General features: G+C 46.2%; 2 protein-coding genes across 2 annotated transcripts; both read right to left on the minus strand.

Moving 5' to 3' along the window:
* Positions 1-1,063: 1,063 nt before the first annotated feature.
* LOC124109341 (popy class I histocompatibility antigen, alpha chain E-like) lies at positions 1,064-10,989 on the minus strand. Its single transcript, XM_058586583.1, is given in 8 exon segments — positions 1,064-1,945; positions 4,161-4,266; positions 4,376-4,651; positions 5,311-5,586; positions 5,886-5,960; positions 5,963-6,154; positions 6,449-6,572; positions 10,104-10,989. Coding segments are annotated over 7 exon segments (1,047 nt in total). The 5' UTR covers positions 6,513-6,572; positions 10,104-10,989; the 3' UTR covers positions 1,064-1,887.
* LOC124109340 (patr class I histocompatibility antigen, A-126 alpha chain-like) lies at positions 7,765-13,498 on the minus strand. The gene is given in 8 exon segments (XM_046467895.2): positions 7,765-9,937; positions 10,104-10,151; positions 11,200-11,316; positions 11,413-11,688; positions 12,262-12,527; positions 12,529-12,535; positions 12,765-13,037; positions 13,346-13,498. Coding segments are annotated over 8 exon segments (1,056 nt in total). The 5' UTR covers positions 13,410-13,498; the 3' UTR covers positions 7,765-9,932.
* Between the last annotated feature and the right edge of the window lie 8,233 nt (positions 13,499-21,731).

Genomic DNA, 21,731 nt, shown 5'->3' on the forward strand with positions numbered 1-21,731 from the left:
CTCAGCCCTGTCACTAAAATCTCTTCCTAAGTTAGGGTAATTCCACACTTTTGTCTTGTTAAGAGTCAGAAACCACTTCTCTCCATAAAAAGACAAACTCCACCTCCCAGGCATTATTATAGGGGAACACGACATGAGGCTTCAGCTTCACCAGTCAGATGACCACATGCTGGACTCTGACCAGGACATGATGACAGAGGGGCTGGGGAAGGATAGACACATTTGGGATAGTGGCTCAAGTGGAAGTAGTAATGACCAGTTCCCAGCATCAGCAGCAACAGCAGTACCAGTCACAGAATCCTTTGTTAGTCATCAGAGTATCAGTGGTGTGATCAGTGGCACCTGTGCCAGCAGCAGGAACAGTGGAGCCTACATGGGATCTGACCTAGGTTAGGATTATAGTTTCTGTCCTTGGCTACATAACATTAAGCCTGGTTCTGTGACCTTCCCAAACATGTAATTAGCTCCCAATATGACATATACTTTACATGAAAGCAGAAAATTTCTGGATTCCATTATTTACTCTAAGAAGTGATAAATGGGTTTGGGGAGTCATTTCAGAGAGAAGCAACAGAGATATTCTCCATGCTGAGCTCTGATCCACTTTCTGCATAGTCCACCTGGCTGTACTTCATGGGGTGATAACAACATGATCTTCCAATTCACTATCATGATTGACAACATAAGTCAACCTTTTCTTTCTAAGGAAAAAAACTTTAAGGTTTTAATACATATCCCACCCTGGGTTAGCTCTGATCACACACCTCAATCCCACTGAGCACCAAGATGGCCTCTGTTAAAAAGAGAATAAGTTATACTTCCACCTAACATGATAAGACTCTCCTGCATACAACTGAACTACACCATCCCTTTCCTAACACAGGATGCAAAGTCCCTCTGTGATGTCCTCTCCTCCTCCCCTTGATAGACATACCAAAATGCAAAACACTAAGACATACACTTAACAATGCTTAATACTATGATAAACAGTAAAAATTATTTATGTTACATATAAAAGGGTGAGATTCAAGAAAATAAGTATATTTGATTAATAAATACATACCACAAACATATTCATAATAAAATAAAGAAGATATGCAAATGAAAATTACAGTCCTCTCCTCTGAAAATGGTCATGTGTTGCTGCTAGTACTCATAACTATCTTCTTCCACCTCTCATTCCATATTCCCTTCAATTCAGCAAGTAGTTCAGCTGCCTGTAGTATTTCTCCTGCTGTGGTGATGCCAACCTTCATTCCCCCTGAAGGGTCCTGGCCACTCTTAGTTCTGCCTGAGTTGGGCTGATGTAGTTTCCCATGGACATTAATCTCAGGGGATGTAACACTAAGAGGCACCCTAAGGGAATCCTGTATTCCAGACATTCCCTTCCTTCCCTCCCTGGGGAGCAGCTGTCCCATGTCCCCCTGGCTGCCAGGATCCATCACTCAGGCCCACCAGCTAACTCCACTCTTGGGCTCTTGACTTAAAGCAAGAAGAGCCCAACATGGCCAGTGACAGTTGACCTTTCCAATTCAGTGAACTCATTGTTGTCTCTTGATGGAAGCATTTCTTCTGTGAAACTAATATCTCTAGGCCAGCAGGACATAAGGTCTTGGGACAGGAAGCACACAGTGGGTCACTGGGGGCCATAGTGAGAGTTGCCACTCCCATTCCCATTTCTTGATTCCTGGACAAATGAATCCTGGCTGTTGGGAAAACAGTGCTACTCAGACACTAGTTCAGCCTCCTGAGGGACCTTGCCCCAGCCTGCAAGGTGTCTCCATGTAGCTGCCACTGTCATGGAGTCTTCAAAAGGCCACAGCACCCCTCATCAAGCCAGGTACCTCAGGAGGAGGGAGAAGATGGTAGGAGCAGAGATTCCGGAGTTCAGACTGTGGTCACACTTCTTTGGCTGTGAAGGAATTTCTGGGGCAGAAGCAGAGCTCTGTGGACACCATGACAAGGCATTTGTCAGATGAAGCCCAAGCTCTCTAGGGCCTTTAGGCTACAGATCTGGAAGCCCCTCTGACATCATCTCAGTCTTTCTCTTCTCTTTTATGCACACACACACACACACACACACACACACTTACACACTCATTCCGCCCTGTCACTTGCAGTGCAGCTTCTCCTGGCATTGAAAGAACTCCTCCAGGTGTCCTCATAGCTAATTACCTCAGGTCCTGACGTCTCTCCTCAAATCTCACTTTCTTCATGATGCCCATGCTGCCCACCCTAGCACACAGCCCTCTTCGCTGCCTCACATCTTCGCTAGATCACCTTCCCTATATTACTTCCTGCCACTTCCTGCCATGAAAACTACCCATTGCCTAGATGAAATTTTCCACCTCTGCCCACTAGGACACCTGCTACTCAGAGAGGACAACTGATTTAATTTCACTCATGTTTCCCAGGTACAGAAACAGTGTAACAGATCTGACACACAGTAAGTATCAGTTGGATGAATGATCACTCTGGAGCATCTCCCTCTTCTAGAGACACTATCATTATTAATGGAGCCTCAGGCCAAAGGCTGCTTGTGGCAGCTACAGCACAATGTCCTGTCACACAGAAGTCCAGGTTGTCTGCACTCTTCTCCTAAGAGCTGCTCTTCCTCCCTCCCTCCCTCCACCCACACCAGCCCTCCTGCACTCTACAGCACATCATTTCATTTTCCCCTTTAGGAGAAAAAAAACCCTAAGCAGATGGATTTAATTTTTCACCAGATATAATTTAGATGCAAAGCAAGAGACCAGAACTCATTCACAAGAATAAGAACAGGCATAATCCTCTACAGAAAAAAAAAAAAAAACCCAAAAATGGGAGCTAAGGGTTGAACTCAGGCATGAGCCACGCTGATCTGGCCACACAAACCCTTTCTGCCTCTGGTCCTGGACACAGGACAAGGCCCAGGCAATGTCTGAGTGCCTGTGACCACAGGTCTAGTGGACAAGACTCTACTGAGTACAACCAGCTGTTGAGTGACCACATCAAAGCCCACAGAGACTGAGCACTGCCTGGCTGGCTGCAGCCCTGCCCACATGCAGCTCCTCACGGCCTTCTCCTGTGCCCACTACAGAAGACTCAGCACAGCACACACATGGATTCTGGGAGGTTCTCAGGTCTCAATTTGTTTTCTCTCACAAATTGTGGAATCTTGTGCCCCTTGAATAACCTCGTCAATCTCTCTAAAGGGCAAGAATTTGAAAAACACATTCATACCCAGATTCTTGTTTTCAATAGTGAAATAAGAAGATGCAGCTCAATGCAACATAAAGTTAAACCAGGGGTAGAGACATCCTGGCCCCATTTCTGATACAGAAGGGAACACAGGTTAGTATGGGGAAGAGGGTCCTATTGGGCAGGGATAGGCTGGTTATTCCACCTCTTCACATTTTACCAATAGGAACTCAGACACATCCAGAGCCATTTGCAGAAAAAGAATTAGAGAAGTTCACTAGAAGTCGCAACATTCTGAACATCACTCACTCAAAAGGTCCAGATACAGGGTCCCCAGAACCCAGCTGTGCCCCCTCCATTCTATCTCTTCCCCCTTTCCAACCCTCCTTTAGAAGTCATGAGAGACTCATTAAACCCCTGGGACTCTTTCCTGCCCAGGGTAGAACAAGAGCTAAAGAAAAGAAAACTACTCAGAGTCCAAAGGAGCTATAGCTAAAGAGAATCATGGGGTAGGTCAGCTCCCCACTGGGCTCCTGTTCATACTACCCCAAGGGTCTCAGTGATCATTCTCCGACCTATACTTATTTGTAGCCTGAGTGTAGCTTTTTCCTTTCCATCAGTAGATAGAAAGTGTCCTGTGAGAGGTCAGGGAGGATGCAGGGCCATGAGGTTCTAGAGAAATCCCCTGGTTCTAAACCAGTGACATTTCCAGGACTGTGACTGCAGACCCAGGGAAGGATCGGGAAGCATGAGGAAAATGACCTGGGACTGCTGGGAATCAGGTCCCCATGGTCATGATCATCAGGGTGAAAAGTTTCCTGTTTTTCACCTGTGCTTTTTAAGAAAGTTTCAGCACTTAGGGCCTCACTCTGGGTACACATGCATGTGAATGGTGCTCCTCAGTAATAAGGCAAAAGACTGGAAAACACCTGCTTGTGGCTTGAAACCCATAGGGGGACAAAAAAGAATTCAGACTTCACCTCTTTTTTATCTGGCTCTTCCACTTCACACTAGCAAACCCAACTCCAAAGAGAAGGAGGCCAGGAAGAATTCCAATCATGGAGAAGGTGTGCTGACGAGATAGCTCTGGGAAGGGAAAAGAGGGAAGATGAGATGCTATAACCACCAGCTCTCAGCCCTGAGAATGGCTCCTGCTTTCTTGGCAGGAGGCTTTATGCCCTCATACCCTACTTACCCCATCTCAGGGTGAGGGGTTCAGGCAGCCCCTCATGATGCACATGGCATGTGTACTTATGCTCCTCCCCAGCAGGCACCACCACAGCTGCCCACTTCTGGAAGGTTCCATCCCCTGCAGGCCTGGTCTCCACAAGCTCCATGTTCTGAATCTGGTCCTCCCCATCCCTCTGCCAAGTCAGGGTGATCTCCTTAGGGTAGAAGCCCAAGGCCCAGCACCTCAGGGTGACATCTCCTTCAGGGCTTAAGTGATGGGTCACATGTGTCTTTGGAGACTCTGAAGGGAAGAATTAGAAAAATAAGACATTTTGGTGCTGGAGCTATAGCTCACTGGTAGAGTGCTTGCTTAGCACATATGAGGCATGGGTTCGATCCTCAGCACCACATAAAAATAAATAAATAAAATAAAAGTATTTTGTCCATCTACAACTAAAAATATTTTTTAATAAGACATTATCTCCCATGGCCACTGAACCAGTGCTCATGTGACCATACTAAGTACACACAGGACAATGGAAGTAAGGAAGGAAAGCAAAACCCAAGCACCAGCCTGGACTCAAGCTTCTGAGATAATCTCCTTTTCCTTGGAAAGTTGTAGAATCAGACTGACCAGGGAAAGATGCCCCAGATCTCTAAGAGGGACTTCAGGTTCTGACCTGAATGGAGGCCCAGAGACTCACAAAACCTGGAGTCACACCTCAAACAATTTGAATGTGGAGCTGAGAACAAGGCCTGAGAAAGTCACCTTGTGGTACCCAAGGCTGCTGTCAGGGTCAAAGCAATGTGCTCTTAAGTTTGTTCAGAGATCTTCTCCCTCCCCATTCCAAGAAAGACTTGATGCCTTAATTGTCTTGAGAGGAGGGAAGGCCCTCTGGTATTCTGTTAGCAATTCCATTTTTGTCCAAACTATGTCGGGCTCCCCTCATCCCCTGGTACCTGTGTGCAGCAACTTGTTCTTCCCTTTCTCCAGGAATCTGCGGAGCCACTCCAGGCACTCCTCCTGCAGGTAGGCCCTGTAGTGCTCTGCATCTCCTGAATCCTCCCATTTGCGCTGGGTGATCTGAGCAGCCTTGTCCCACGTGGTCCAAGAGCGCAGGTCCTCATTCAGGGAGATGTAATCCGCACCATCATAGGCAAACTCCTCATATCCACGAAGGAGGCTTCCATCTGGCCCAAGGTCACAGCCAGAAATCCACTGGAAGGTGTGAGAGCCTGGCCCCGCCCCGGAAGTCAGACTGGCTTTACTCTAGCTTTTAACATCTGGTGCTTAACTCGGCCAGCCCAACCCGGGAGCGGGGTGGTGGGGGGGTGGGGGGGGTGGATTGGTCTAAGGCTTCTGCATAAATGTAAAATGAACCTCCAGCGAACTCGCCCAAGTTTTCTGAGTCGAGGGGCCAAGGGATGTTGGGGGCCTGGAAATGAAACTAAGTCTCGGAGACTGTAGTCGACCATGGCCTGTCCCAAAGAAATGGGGGCATTTGTCCCCTGCCACCCGGTCCCGGGTCACTCACCGTCCTCGCTCTGGTTGAAGTAACGGAGGGTGGAGCGCAGGTTCCAGCTCAATTTCTGTGCATGAGCCTTAGCATCTTGGTTTGCGCTTCCCAAAACTCTTGTGCCTCAAATTCCATCCACTGCACCCGCGGCTCCACCCTCGGATTCGGGGCGTCGCTGTCGAAGTGCAGGAACAGTGTGTCGTCCACATAGCCCACCGAGGTGTAAAAAGACTCTTCGTGGCCAGGTCGGGACACGGAGGTGTGGAAATAACGCAGGGAGTGGGGCCCTGAGGACAGAGAGCACCTAAGACCCGATGCGACCACCTCCTGGGACAGGACCAGGGTCCCAGGTTGATGGGCCGTGATGGGAGGAGGGGGCGAGGGGACTCGTGAGACTGAAAGGGGGCAGACCGAAAGGACTGTATGATCGGTGATTCAGATCGGGACAGGGCGAGTCTGAAATGGAGGGAATGTTCAGGCTTCACAAGGTAGAAATGCCGCGTCCCTGAATCTGTGACCCCACTGAGAAGTCCCCTAGATCCTACCCACAGAGGCTGTTTCCCGCCCGACCCGGTACTCACTCGCCCAGGTTTGGATCAGGGTTAGAGGCCCGAAAAGCAGCAGGAACAGAGTTCTGAACTTCATGACTCACACCTCCATGGACAGGGAGAATCAGTTCCTGCAGCGGTGCCTGGACCTTGTCACCTGGAATTGCGGCGACAACTCTGATTGGCTTCTCTAGAAACCACTGGTGTGAGAGTGAGAACCGTGGACGCGTCATGAGTCACCAGGCAGAAGAATTCAGGTTGAAAGAGGAGGAAGTGAAACTCCTGGAAAGTGGGGATTTGGTTTCCTTCTGGTTCCCCAACCCCAGAAACCTCCTTCAGGCCTGAGACCTTGAGCCACGCCTAGGACCTGCGGTTTTCTTCTGACCTTTCTCCTCCAGCACCAAGCTGTCTTTCTCACATCATCTCTCTGAGTCCTGGCCCAGAGGCTGTTTGAAGAAGCCAAGGATAGACCTTCTAAAAGAAAGCACCTCCCCAGGGAATATGATGTCAGAGAGTGAGCAGCCCTGGGGAAAGGAGGTGGAGAAGCAATGGTTTCCTTTTCTATCTTAGAGAAGTGCCTGGGAAACCACACAGAGATTCCCAGAGACTTTTTTCCTTTGATTTACCCGCTGAGGGAAGCACAATTTTCACAGTCTGCAATGATCTGGATTCCTATCTACCCCTAGTGATTTTACCCTTCATATATAAATGTGTCTGAGCCCACACTGTGGCCCATGCTGGTAATCCCCAGCTCTTAGGATTAAACTAAGGTTTTAACCTTACTTTAGGTCCTCTCATACTGATATCTGGAATGATTGGGCTTTTCTCGCAAGTGCTGCCCTCTCTCTCCCTCTCCCTTTCTCTCACCAGCCCTCCTCCCTCCACTTCATAGCACAGGATCATATTTCTCCAACACAGAATGATCCTTAATTTATGGGTCCTATTTTCCAAGTAAATATAAATCTAAATTAGACTCTGCCTTATGTATTTTTGCATTTACTTTGAAGCCAGTACCAGGATTACTGGAACTTAGGGCTGGGAGGGGGATAAGTAGGCAGAGCAGAAAAAGAATTCCAACAAGAATTAACCTAAGATGAGAAACTGTGGTATCCCTCCTCTCTGCTAATTCTAAAATCTGATATTGGATTTTTAAAGATTATGGAAAAGAAGGCATTTAAGTAAACAGCTCTGGAAAGAGGTCAGGACCTCATGAGTCTGAAGATTCATCTCTTGATAATATAGAGTCACCTGTTTAGGGACCTGTGTAAGAGCAATGATGGGGGCGGGGGCAGGGGAGGGGAGGGGGGGGGAGTAGCTCTTGCTAATGTCAGCGACAGGGAAAATCCAGAGAAGGTTTTCAGAGCCTTTATTTCTTTTCTTTATTTTATTTCTTTAGAAATGTCCTTTAATTACTTGACCAAATCCTCATGTCAAGAGTTTGAAAAAATCTTGTTTCCATTCTTAGTCTTCTGAGGAATCTCCATCCTGCTTTCCAAAGTGGTTGTACTAATTTGCAGTCCCATCAACAATGTATAACTTCTTCCCCTCATACTCACCAGCAATTATCAATATTTGTTCATATCATATTGGTTTGTTCATTTTGTTTTGTTTTATTTTGGTTTTGGTTCCAGGGATTGAACTTTATCACTGAGCCACATCCCCAACTCTTTATTTACATTTTATTTAGTGATAGGGTGTCACTGAGTTGTTTAGGACCTCACTAAGTTGCTGAGGCTGGCTTTGCACTCCCAATCCTCCTGCCTCAGCCTCCCAAGCTACTGAGATAGCAGGTGTGTGCCACCTCGCCTGCTTCATTATTTGTATTCTTGATGATTGCCATTCTGACTGGGGTGAGATGAAATATCAATGTAGTTCTGATTTAAATCTTCCTGCTTGCTAAGTATGTTGAATATTTTTTTCATATATTTCTTGATCATTTGTATTTCTTCTTTGGAATAATGTCTATAGATCTTTCATTCATTGATTGAGTGGGTTATTAGGTTTTGTTGATGTTAAGTTTTTTGAGTTCTTTTCATATTCTGGTTATTAATCCCCTGTCAGAAGACTAGCTGGCAAAGATTTTGTCCCATTCTGTAGGCTCTCTCTTCACACTCTTGTTTCCTTTGTTATACAAATCCTTTTAATTTGATTCTATTCCTATTTTTGATTCTTGGTTTCATTTCTTGTGCTTTAGGAATCCTAGTAAAGAAGTCAGTACCCATGCAAATGTGTTGGAGTATGCTCTTCTGGCAAGTTTCAAATGTTTCTGCTCTATTTCCTTTGATCCATGGTGAGTTGATTTTTGTGCAGAGTGAAAGGCAGCAATCTAATTTCATTCTTCTATATGTGGCTTTCCATATTTTGCCAGCACTATTTGTTACAGAGGCTATCTGTTCTCCAATTAATGCTTGGAAAGCAGTATGGAGATTCCTCCAAAGACTAGCAATGAATGGAACCACTATATGACCCAGCTATCCCACTCTTTGGTCTTTATCCAAAAGAACCAAAATCAACATACTACAATAGTACCTGTATACCAATGTTTATAGCAGCACGATTCACAATAGCCAAGTTATAGAACCAGCCTAAGAACCCATCAGTAGAGAAATGGATAAAGAAAATGTGATATATATACACAATGAGTTCCACTCAGCCATAAAGAACAATGAAATGATGTCATTTGCTGGTAAATTGGTGGAACTGAAGATCATCTTGCCAAGTGAAATAAGCCAGACTCAGAAAGTCAAGGGTAAAATGTTTTCTCTCATATGCACAATCTAGAGAGGGGGAAAAATGGGGTGGGGGAAATCTCACAAAAATAGAAAAGAGAGCAGTAGAGTAAAACAGGGGACCAAGTGGAGGAATCTGGGGATGGAAAGGGGAACAATCAGGGAATAAAGTTGACCAAATTATGCTATGCTGATGTATGAATGTATCACAATGTATTGCAATTTTAAATAAATAACTATAGTACACCAATTTAAAAAAAACAAATAAACAGAAGGAAAACCAATAGAGTAGAAAGAAGGGAGTCAGGGGAGAGGGAGGATGGGAGAGAAGGAGATAGAAATGGAGAAAATTGCATTTAGATGCAGTTATGAATATGTCAAAATGAATCCCACTATTATGTACAACTAAATGCACTAAAAATCAAAAAATAAAATTAAAAATCAATAAAAAGAATTTGAAAAAATAAATGTATGCTCAGGTTCTTATTTTTACTACAGAAGTTAAGAAGCTGTAGCTCAGGGCACCATGATGTTGAGACAGGGATGGAGACAACCCAGCCCTTCCTTTGCTGAAGAAGAAGGTTGATTGTGAAAGGGAACACAGGTCAGTGTGGTAAAAGGCATCCTGGTGGGAAGGAGTGTGCTGGTCTCCCCACCTCCTCACATTATGCCAGTAGGAATGTGGGCACATTTAGATACCTCTGCAGAAAGAGATCCAAGGTTCTTCAAGTCACAAAGAGGAGGCCTGAACAAGTCTTATGTCACTCAATCCTACACAGGGAGTTGTCTCATGCTACAGAACAAAAGAATCAGGCACAAATTCAAGGCAGTCGTTACATGTAACAACATGTTGAACAACCCATCAATCAATCAAAAGGTCCAAATTCAGAAAGTTCTTATACCCAGTCCTGTCCTCTCTGCCCCACCCCCTCTTTTACTTCAGTCCTCCAGGTTCTCACCTTTATAAGCCATGAGAGACACGTTAGAGCCCTGGGCAATGTCACTACCTGGGGCAGAAAAAGAATATTAATCAGCTTTTCACCGCCATGACAAAATACCTGAGAAAACTGAAAGGAGGAAATATTTATCTGTGGCTCACAGGTACAGAAGTTTCAGTCCATGATCCACTGCTCCATTGTTTCTGGGCCTAAGTTAAAACAGTACATCATAGGGGCTGGGGTTGTGGCTCAGTGGTAGAGCGCTCACCTAGCATGTGCAGGGCGCTGAGTTCAATCCTCAGCACCACATAAAAATAAATAAAATACAGGTATTATGTCCAACTACACTAAAAAATATATTTTTAAAAAAACAGTACATTATAATGGCAGGAGCATGTGGTGGAGGAAGCTACTCATCTCATGGCAGCCAGGAAACAGAGAGAGCAAGAAGAGACTAGGGACAAGGACATACCCTCAGTGACTTATTTCCTCTGCCTATACCCTGACTCCTACAGTTTCCATCACCTCTCAATAATCCATCATCTTCAATAGTCCATTCAGTTGTGAATCCATTCATGGGATCAGAGCCCTCCTGATCTGATTACTTCCCAAAAGCCCTAATGGGAACCAAGCCTTTGACACATGAGCCTTTGAGAGACACTTCAAATCCAAACTATAACACAAATATAGCAGAGCCCATAGAAGATATAAGTGAGTGAGCTGCCCCATGGGCTCCTGACTGCACAATCCCAAGGATCATCCCCTCCAGCATTCTTACTTGGAGTCTGAGCATAGCTCCCTCTTTTTCAACCTTTGAGAGGCCAGGAAGGAGACTGGGCCATGAGGGTCTAAATGAATCCCCTAAACCTGGACTCCAGGGAAGTTTACTGAACTGTGGCTGTAGACACAGAGAAAGATCAGGAGGCATAAGGAAAGGAGATGTGCAGGGTCTGAATCAACATGACATCTGTCCTCAGCAGAAATACTCTCCTGACCTCTAATTGCTGGGAATCAGGAGACCCTGATAGATGAGCGTGTGTGTGTGTGTGTGTGTGTGTGTGTGTATGTGTGTCTCGCTTCCTATTAGTGAGGCAGTGCTTAAAACAAGAAAACTCACACTCCTCTTCCCTTGTGTGGTTCATCTTCATCCAAATTGCAATAACAACCACAGCTCCAAGGACAACCAGGCCAGCAATGATTCCCACAACGTAGATGATGAGCTGAGGACGTGGCTCTGGAAACAGAAGGCAAGGGAGGTTCAGGCCCTTGATCCTGCAGAGAGAACAGCTCCTGCTTTCACTGACAAGCGGCTCTGTGCCCACCTCCTTACCCCATCTCAGGGTGCGGGGCTCAGGCAGCCCCTCATGATGCACATGGCATGTGTATCTCTGCTCCTCCCCAGCAGGCACCACAACAGCTGCCCACTTCTGGAAAGTTCCATCCCCTGCAGGCCTGGTCTCCACAAGTTCCATGTCCTGGGTGTGATCTTCCCCATCCCTCTGCCAAATCAAGGTGATCTCCTTCGGGTAGAAGCCCATGGCCCAGCACCTCAGGGTGACAATTCCTTCAGGTCTGGGGTGGTGGGTCATATATGTCTTTGGGGGATCTGAAGGGTAACGTTCAAAATTCAACCATTTTGCATTCTTTGTGGGCCATTCCAGTCTTATTCATGTGACCTTACTAAACGGACACTAACCCAGCCACAGATTATCTGGGATGATCTATTCATTGTTCTAGACTCAGGGTGAGCCAACCCATGGTAGAAGACTCCAGAGTTCTGTGGGAAAGAAAAAGAACTACTCGTCCTGACTGAGTGGAGACTGGGAGACTCAAAATAACTGCAGTCAGACCTCCAAAGACCTTGGGTTTGGGGCAGCGAACAAGACCTGGAACAGGTCATGGTTCACATCTGCTGCCTGAGTAAAAGAGGACTGCTACTCAGCTATTTTGGGGATCTTCTCTCCTTCCATTCTGAGACAGATTCTTAATTGTCCTCAGAGCGATCCCTCCAGCGAATTACTATCTAGTGTTGGATATGAAAACCCAGGAACACTTATCCGGGTTCCAAAGCAAAAGAGAGTGGCAGTATTTTGGAGACGATTCCATTTTCCTCTTCTCAGCGGGAGATGTCGGTCCCAATCCCAGGACAGATGGGGAGGTTCCCTGAGGTCCCTTGCACCTGTGCGCAGCAACGTCTCCTTCCCGTTCTCCAGGTATTTGCCAAGCCACTCCACGCAAGGGCCCTCCAGGTAGGCTCTCCATGGCTCGGAGGCACCAGCCGCCTCCCACTTGCGCCGGGTGGCCTGAGCCACCGAGTTCGCTGCAGTCCAGGAGCTCAGGTCCTCGTTCAGGGCTATGTAATCCGTGCCGTCGTAGGCTGACTGACGGTACCCGCGGAGCAGGCGGCCTTCAGCCTCCAGGTCGCAACCAGAAGAGATCTGGAGGGTGAGAGCCTGGCCCCGCCCCCGCGGTCAGTCCAGTCCGCCTGGCCCCGCCCCCCGCCCAGACTAACCCGCGAGGATTTTTACTAAAACTGAAAACGAAACCCGGTTAACACTTCCTGGTTCCAGGGTCTCCGAGGGTCCCGCAGCCTCGGTGTGACCCTCTAACCAGGGTACCCGGGGCTACTTGGACCCATCCGTGAAGATCCGTCACGTCCCACCCGGGCCTGGGGTCACTCACCTCCCTCGCCCTGGTTGTAGTAAACTCGTAAATTGTTCAAGCTGCCCCAGTAAATCTGAGCAGCGTCCTTAGCCTTCCTGGTCTCCCGGTCCCAATAATCCGGCCCCAACTGCTTCATCCACTGCACCCGCGGCTCTGCCCTCGGCGTCGTCCCGGAGTCGCTGTCGAAGCCAAGGAACTGCGTGTGGTCCACGTAGCCCACGGAGATGAAGCGGGGCTCCTGGGGGCCAGGCCGGGACACCGCGGTGTCGAAATACCTCAGAGAGTGGGAGCCTGGGGAAGGGAAGCGGCTGAGTCCCGGTGCGACCCTCCTCCCGGCCCCGGTTGAGAAGTCCAGGTCGTGGGGTTGGGATGGGGCTAGGGGCTTGTGTGACCGAACTGGGGCAGCGGGACTGGAAGGCCCTGACGTAGACGGAAAGGAGGAAGCGGGAGACTAGGAACAAGGACAGAGAGTGGCTGGGATGAGGCAGGGTCTGGGCCGGTGGCGGCGGGACGCAACTACTCCAGGTCCTGTGCCTCTGCCTGATGGTCCCCTCGCTCCTTCCTCGTGGAAGCGGTTTTCCTCCCGACGCTGCACTTGCCTGCCCAGGTCTCGCTAGGGGTCAGCACCCCCGAGAGCAGCAGAAACAGGGTTCGGGGAGCCATGACCCCGACCCGTGGGATTTAAGGAAGAATCAGTCTCTGTAGACTTTCCAGTCGGAAACCCGGGCGAGGCTCCGACTGGCTTCCCTAGAAACCCTACGTGCAATGGGAATGAGAACTGGTGCAGCGTCATTAGTGTCCAGGCAGAATAACCCGGCACAGTTTGGAACCCAGGAAATGGTGCATTCTTATGCATGCCTTCCTCTTCCCAGACACTGCCCTCGGGCCTACTAAGTAACAATTAAAAGTTATAATAAATGTTATGAGATCTCTTTCAAAATAGCCAATTATATTTGTTATGGTTTAGATGTGGTGTTCCCCCAAAGCTCACGTGTGAAACAATACAAGAAGGTTTGGAGGAGAAATGATTGGGTTATATAGCCTTAGCCTAATCGTTGATGGGATTAACTGAAGTGGTAGGGTGTAACTGGAGGAGGTGGTAATTGGGGCGTGGTTTAGGTGTATATATTTGTATCTGGAGAGTGCAATCTCTATCTCTGCTTCCTGATCACCATGATGTTAGCTGCTTCCCCCGACTACACTCTCCAGCCATGATGTCCTGCCTCACCCTCAGCCAGAGAAATGGAGCCTTCTGTCAACCTCTGAAATAGTGAGCTCTCAAATAAACTTTTCCTCCTCTACAATTATGCTGGTTGGGTCTTTCAGTCACAACATCAAGAAAGCTGGCTAAAACAATATTCTCTTCACTGGTAGCTGTGCATTGACTGTTTTATGAATCATCCACATCTGGTTATTGAGCTTTTCATTGCTGTGACTAAAATACCTGACAAGAACAACACAGAGGAGAAAAAGTTGATTTTGGCATACAGTTTCAGAGGTTCAGTCCATGGTGGGCCAACTTCATTCTTTTGGGCCCAAAGTGAGGTAAGACATCATGACAAAAGGACATGGTAGAGGAGTGCTGATCCTTTCAAATCAGCTGGAAAGCAGAGAGAGAAAGGGGAAAGGTCTGCAAAGAAGATGAACCCTTCCTAGGCATGATCCCAGTGACCCAACTCCTCCAGCCATGTGCCACCTGCCTTCAGTTATCACCCAGTTAGTCCAAAGAGGAGGGACTGATTAGGTTACAGCTCTGACAATCCAATCATTTCCCCTCTGAACATTCTTGTATTAATACAGAAGTTGGGGGCACCTCAATCCAAACCATAACAACATCTAAGGGATGTTTTTATTTTATTGGAAAACTTGGTTGTGGTATTTTTTTAATGTGATTGACATAAGGAGACAATTAATTTTTAGGCAGCCCCACTGAATATATTGAATAATAAATGCAAAATATATGTGCTAGACTCTATAGTTATAAATATTAACCTATTAAACTTATAAAACAGCATACTTAAATCTAAGGATGACATTGCTTTAAAATTTTTTAACTCTCCTTCTTTTCCTCACCTCACTCTTTTCTAACCCTTTTCTGTCACTCCCATCCTAAAGGCCTTCTTCACCCCTTAGCCCCCACCACCCCATCATTCCCGAACTGTGGCAGTAGTTCCCTCACCTGCCACCTATGATTATTGTCCTCACCATGGTCAGCTCCCCATGAATGGGCTGCCTCAACTTGGACCCAGAATGATGGAGTCACCATCTATGGACTGAGACCTCTGAAACAGTGAGCCGCAAATAAACTTTTCCTCCTCCAAGTTGTTCTTGTCAGGCATTTTGGTCACAATGACAAAAAAGCTAATTAAAACATATCCCCAGCAAATAGAGACATTAATTTTTGTTGAATAAATAAATGAAATATGACTATAATAAAATGAAATTTTTTTTAATTTTTTTTATTGGTTGTTCAAAACATTATAAAGCTCTTGACATATCATATTTCATACATTAGATTCAAGTTGGTTATGAACTCCCAATTTTACCCCAAATACAGATTGCAGAATCACATCGGTTACACATCCACATTTTTACATAATGCCCTATTAATAACTGTTGTATTCTGCTACCTTTCCTATCCTCTACCATCCCCCCTCCCTCCCCTCCCATCTTCTCTCTCTACCCCATCCACTGTAATTCATATCTCTCCTTGTTTATTTTCCCATTCCCCTCACAACCTCTTATATGTAATTTTGTATAACAATGAGGGTCTCCCTCCATTACCATGCAATTTTCCTTTTCTCTCCCTTTCCATCCCACCTCATGTATCTGTTTAATGTTAATCTTTTCTTCCTGCTCTTCCTCCCTGCTCTGTTCTTAGTTGCTCTCATTATATCAAAGAAGACATTTGGTATTTGTTTTTTAGGGATTGGCTAGCTTCACTAAGCATAATCTGCTCTAGTGCCATCCATTTCCCTGCAAATTCTATGATTTTGTCATTTTTTAGTGCTGCGTAATACTCCATGGTGTATAAATGCCACATTTTTTTTTATCCATTCATCTATTGAAGGGCATCTGGGTTGGTTCCACAGTCTAGCAATTGTGAATTGTGCTGCTATGAACATCGATGTAGCAGTATCCCTGTAGTACGCTCTTTTAAGGTCTTCAGGGAAAATAAAATGAAATTGTATCACACAAAAATCAAAATGAAAAATACAAAAAAAATTTAGGAAAGGTTTTATTTCATGTACCTAGTGTGTACAACAGTTCATAAAATCATTCCAAGGGAGAAAGCACTTATCTGTGCTTATCTATTGCAAAATGACCCAGTTTATTAGTCTTTTTTTTAAATTTTAAGACAGGCTCTCACTAAGTTGGTTAGGGCCTTGATAATTTGCCCAGAGGCTGGCCTCAAACTCATGATCCTCCTGCCTCAGTCTCCCAACTTACTGGGATTACAAGCATGTGCCACTGTACCTGGCTGTTTATTAGTTTTTGATGACTGCATAGCAAGTTACTACAAGCCTATTGGCTTAAAAGAATACCTGTTTTTGGTTCACAGTTCCTTGATCACAAATCCAGGCATGGTGTTCACAGATTGTTCAGGGTTTCACAAAGCTCTGTTCTCATCTTGAGTTATGAAGTCCTCCTCCAAACTTATACAGAGCTTTATGCAGAATTCCATTTCTTAAAGGACTGAGGTCTCCTATCTTTGTGGGCTGCCAGGGTTGGGAAGAAATGTGCTCCCAACTCCAGCAACTACCAACATTCTTCACAACACTGATTCTCCACACCCCCATCAGCTTAAATGTCCACATTGCAAGAAATCTCTCACACCATGAGTTTATTTGCTCAGGAAGAGCCTGGTCTTTTTCAGAGCTCCCCTCATTAGGACAGTCCAACTCACCAATGGATCGATACATTCATGTATCATAGCTGAATGGACTACTGGGGTGGGTGGAAACTATAGGATGTGAGACCCAGTTGAAGGGAGTAGGTACTTGGGGGCATGCCCTGGTCCTGAGTGTCTGTCGCTCCCTCTCTTCTCCCCTACCCCATCACTTCCTTCCCGGCTGCCCTGAGCTAAGCAGCTTTGCTCTGCCATTTTCTTCTGCCATAAAGTTCTGTTTGCCTCACCCTGGGCCCAGAAATAAAAGAGTCAGCTGACAATGGACTGAAACTTCTGAATCATGGGGCAAAATGAATCTTTCCTCCTTTAAGTTGTTCTTATCAGGCATTTTGGTCACAGGGTTGGAAAACTGACTAACATAAGGAGCAAGACGCAACCAATGCCTGTCTCTAACAACTAGACCCCCAAACTTCACTAAAGTGATCCCTTCTGAATCTCCATGAGGTTTATTGTCCACATTCTGGAATTCACGTGTCTTACCATGACGTGCTCATCCATCCCAGACAATCTGGTGTTACAATGAAATGAACAGATTTTATATTCTAATGAAATTCAAGATGTCCAGATAGTTTCACAGTATTGTAGAGCCTAGGGGTTTCAAATAGTTCAGAGAGAAATTATTAGCACGTGCTACCATGCTTGCACCCTTCATCTCTCTGATGGTGGCTCCAATCTCCACCTTTACTACCTTTATCCCCAGCCTGCAGAGAACAGCACCCCAAACTTCCTAGCAATGCAGGTCAGAGGTTTTCATTTGCTTCCTAGAAATGCAGGTCAGTGGGCAGTGTCAGAGGTTTCCATTTTGCTTTAGCACAGTGAGATCCTTTCTCCAAAGCCAAGGGCCTAGTGTGGGGTTCATCCAATTTCAAGGGTTAATTATGCACTTGAAGAAATAATCTGGGTGTTTGCAGACCCAGGAGCCCCATGGTGAGCCAGATTTTGTTCATGTTAATTACTGGTCTGCAGGCCCCCACTGTAACGTGCAGACCTGACGTTGTGGGAGGCTGGTGTCTATATCAACTCAATCTCAATGCACAATACTCCTTAGCATTCTGCCTGTTTCTTTCCCGTCAAGTCCCATGACTAAACACTCAAGGTAACTCCAGGTGAACTGGGCTGGCACAAAAAATCACACAGAGACAGAGAAATACATTTTTGGGGGGTTCTGTGAGAGCTCCTCTGACCTTAGGGGTCTGTGGAAAGAAGAGAGCCACTGGAATTTTTTATTCTTATATAGGGAGGTTCCATGGAACATTCTATTCCAAAGGGCAAAGGCATAGGATTACAAAGGAATAGTTGAGTGTAATTCAACCCTAGTGGGCGCCACCTACTCCTGGAGCCATGCCTTGATATTCGAGCTGGGCAACCCCCAAGTTACTGGGGTCTGTCACTATTGCCAGACTATTGCAGTAATTGTTCAGAGCCTCCTGCTTCAGGACTTCAAAGTGTCTGCATCCAGTGCAGCTCCCGACACCTTCCCCTGGTATAGTCTCCCGGACAAATCAGTTGGGTTCCTTGGTAGAAGGACTGAGGAAATTGTCACTGTATATACTCACCATGATATTCCAGGTCCTTCTTCCTTCATATGTGGACATCATCACATTTTCAGATATGGACAACATCACAGTTTGGAATCTAAACATTGGCTCAGATTTGGAAATTGAGAATGGAAATAATTTGTTTTTAATTGGCTCAAACACCTTCAGCCTTCTGATCTTTAACTGCTTTTTTATCACAGATACAGAGCACTGTTCTGCAGGCTGACTGTCTGTTTTGACCCTAAGGACACTACCCTTCATGGACCTTCTCCACCGCCCTCTGCAGGTGGAGTGCTTCTGGCCTCTGCTCTGTGGTTACTGTGGTGGCTTCCTCTCACTTATGCTAGTTAACTGCCACCACTTGGTCTCCAGCTCTTCAGGGCCAGGATTTCTCCTTAGGTATTAATGAGCCTAACTCTGGGATCACCTTTACTACTTTTATCCACAGCCTGCAGAGAACAGCACCCTAAACTTTTTAGCAATGCAGGTCCCTGTCACCAGCTCGTTTCTGAAGACTGTGGTAAAAGTGGGGGGCCTGCTGGGTCTCTAACAAAATATGGGTCTGATGCCTTCCCAAAATCTCTACATTGCACACCCCCACTTCCCTCAGCCTCTGTATTCCATCTGTTGAGAGTTGGACATCATTTTTTCCAGTCTTCACAGAGCTCCTGGAGCCTCACAAATTACCTCAACCTAAGCAGCCTTAGCCAGCACCATTTATGACCTGACAGTTATGAATTCCCAAGTCCAGTAATGGGTCTCACAGGGCTAAGGTCAAGGTGTCAGAAGGTCTGTGAAACTTACTGTAAGCTCTAGGAATAAATAAGCTTCCAAGCTCATTCAGGATGTTAGAATTCAGTTCCTTGCAGATGTAGGGCTAAGACTCCCAGTTCCTTGCTTACAGTAATTTGGGAGCCATATTTAACTCCTAGAGCTCTCTTTCTAGCCCTCACACATAGCCCCTAGAGCACATACCAATCCTTCTCTCACTGAAACCTCTGACATCCTCTCATTTGTTTCTGATGTCCCCTCTGCCTGCCTCTTCTGCAGCATCTCTCTGACTCCAGCCAGAGAAGGTGTCTGCTTTTAAGGATTCATGTGATTTGATGGGTCACCCAGATAATCCAGGAACATCTCCCTATTTTCAGGTCCTTAACCTTAATTATATCAGCAATGTCCCCTCTGCCATGTGATGCATCCTATTCACTGTTCTAAGGATTAGGACCTGGGCATCTTTGGGGCTCATTCTTCAGTCACCAATTCTGCTTGTGTTGAAATCCATGAGGATCAAGGAGACATTGCTGCTAGAGAGGAGACAGGGACCCAGGAGCAAAGAGCCCAGAAATAGGGGAATGAATTGGGGAATAGTAACAATGAGGGGAATGGGAGCTCTACTCTGGTGACAAGTTAGGGAATGGTAGAAATCAAAGAAGCAGGGCTGGGGATGTGGCTCAAGCGGTAATGAGCTCGCCTGGCATGCGTGGGGCGCTGGGTTCGATCCTCAGCACCACATTAAAAAAAAAAAGATGTTGTGTCCACCAAAAACTAAAAATAAATATTAAAAAATTCTCTCTCTCTCTCTCTCTCTCTCTCTCTCTCTCTCTCTCTCAAAAAAAAAAAAAAAAGAAAGAAAGAAAGAAAAGAAATCAAAGAAGCAGAAAGGTCTGAGAACCACAATGGGGAAAAAGGTCTCCACCTCACCTCCTAACCCAGGAGTGCAATGTCCCAGGGGAAGCACCATGTGGAGAGATCTTGAGAGGGGCTGGGTCCTCAGGGAGACCCAGGCTTCTGTTAGATACAAGATGAAGGGACATCCTGAAAGGATGCATAATTTACTCCTGTCCTGTAAGAAGAGAGGGCACCCACCCCAGGGCTCAGGTCCTGTGGCACCTGCTGCTGGAGGTGAGACTCCTGGGAACATGTCTGACTCCAGAACAGGACTTTCTTCTGCCCTGCTGTGGGTACCAGAGGCCCAAGGAGGAGAGAGGCTATGCCCTTTGTCCTGATAGTGCCAGTGTGCATGTCCACATTGTAGGATATTAGGTGGATATTAAGACAATGTTCCCAAATAAGATGTGATCTTATTTTAAAACCTAGTGAATAGGAAAATTCTTAAAACTGAGCTTCAAGAAACAGAAATAGGGAGTAGAGGGGAAAGTTTCTCCTTGTCGTATGTAATGGGGTATTGCCAGGAAGCTAAAAAGGTGGGTAGCAGAGAGAAGATAGAAGCCTTTGGGAGAGCGTAAGGTCTCCTGAGCTTTCTTCTTCAGTCTCTGCCACATCCTGACCTGGACCTCAAGGAGTCCAGGGCTCCTCAGAATCTTCTTCATCCCCATTGACACCCAACCCCAGGGTGGAACCTCCAACCCACTCACAGCCCAGCTCTCTCCTGGGCTGCTCAGGCAAAATTTCAGAGTAATGTGACAGCGCCCCCGTGTGGCCACAACGCTGAACACAGAAATCCAGTTCGGCTTTTTCCCTCCTGCAAAGGATACTTTGGGATCCCAGCACCAGGACAGAGCTCTGCACTCTGGGGCCTTCCTATCCGCATAGTGCCAGGTGCAACATGTTTCCTAAAACATTCATATTTCCTGTTCACTGAATGAGCACAAGGCAGGAAAGGTCTCCAACCCATAACATCTGAATCCCAGGTCCAGGGTAGACCCACAAAAGTATTATTGCCCTTAGTCAACTGGATGGGAACTTAGAAGCCAAGTTCCTGTCATTTGTTCTGTCTGTTCCTGCTGGGACTTGGACCGCCACATGAATCAATCCAGTGATTCGTCCATCCTGAGATCTTAGCAGGAGTCTGGGGACATTAGCTTTAAGGAATTCTCATTGTTTTAGTCAGTTTTTCCATCACCATGACCAAAAGAATTGACAATAACAATCACAAGAGGAAAAGTTTATCTGGAGCTCACAGTTTCAGAGATCTCAGTTCATAGATGGCCAACTTCATTGCTCTGGGTCCAAGGTGAGGCAGAACATCCTGGCAGAGGAAAGCAGCTCAGGTTATGGCAACAGAAAGCAGAGTTCTGCTCACCAGGGACAAAATATAAACCCCAAAAGCATGCCCCCAGTGACCTACCTCCTCCAGCCACACTGTCCCTGCCTGCAGTTACTGCCCCCCCACCCCCGCCACCCAGTTAATCATGTCTGTATATTAATGCACTAATAGGGTTAGGGCTGTCATAACCCAAACATTAGATCTCTAAACTTTCCTGCATTGTCTCACACATGAGCCTTTTGGGAACACCTCATATCTAAACTGGAACATGAATTCATTTCATACTTTCATTTCTCTGACCTTATCCTTAACCATGAAGGGTATTGGCAAGATTGGGTCTAAACTCAAGGGATAAAGTGCATATAGAGAATTCAAGGTCCTTGAACACCAAAAAAATAAAGGATTCTCAGAAGTAGGTCTAATCTAATGAAGTATGAGCTGAAAACTGAGTCAAGTAGGTGAGTAAACACAGTTTTATATTATTATCCTCAGAAAAAAACAATAACAATAAAACAAAACAAAAAATGAAC

This window comes from Marmota monax, unplaced genomic scaffold (genome assembly GCF_021218885.2).
Source record: "Marmota monax isolate L192 unplaced genomic scaffold, Marmota_monax_Labrador192_F-V1.1 WCK01_AAM20220418_F8-fsc00404, whole genome shotgun sequence".
Classification (NCBI taxonomy): Eukaryota; Metazoa; Chordata; class Mammalia; order Rodentia; family Sciuridae; genus Marmota; species Marmota monax.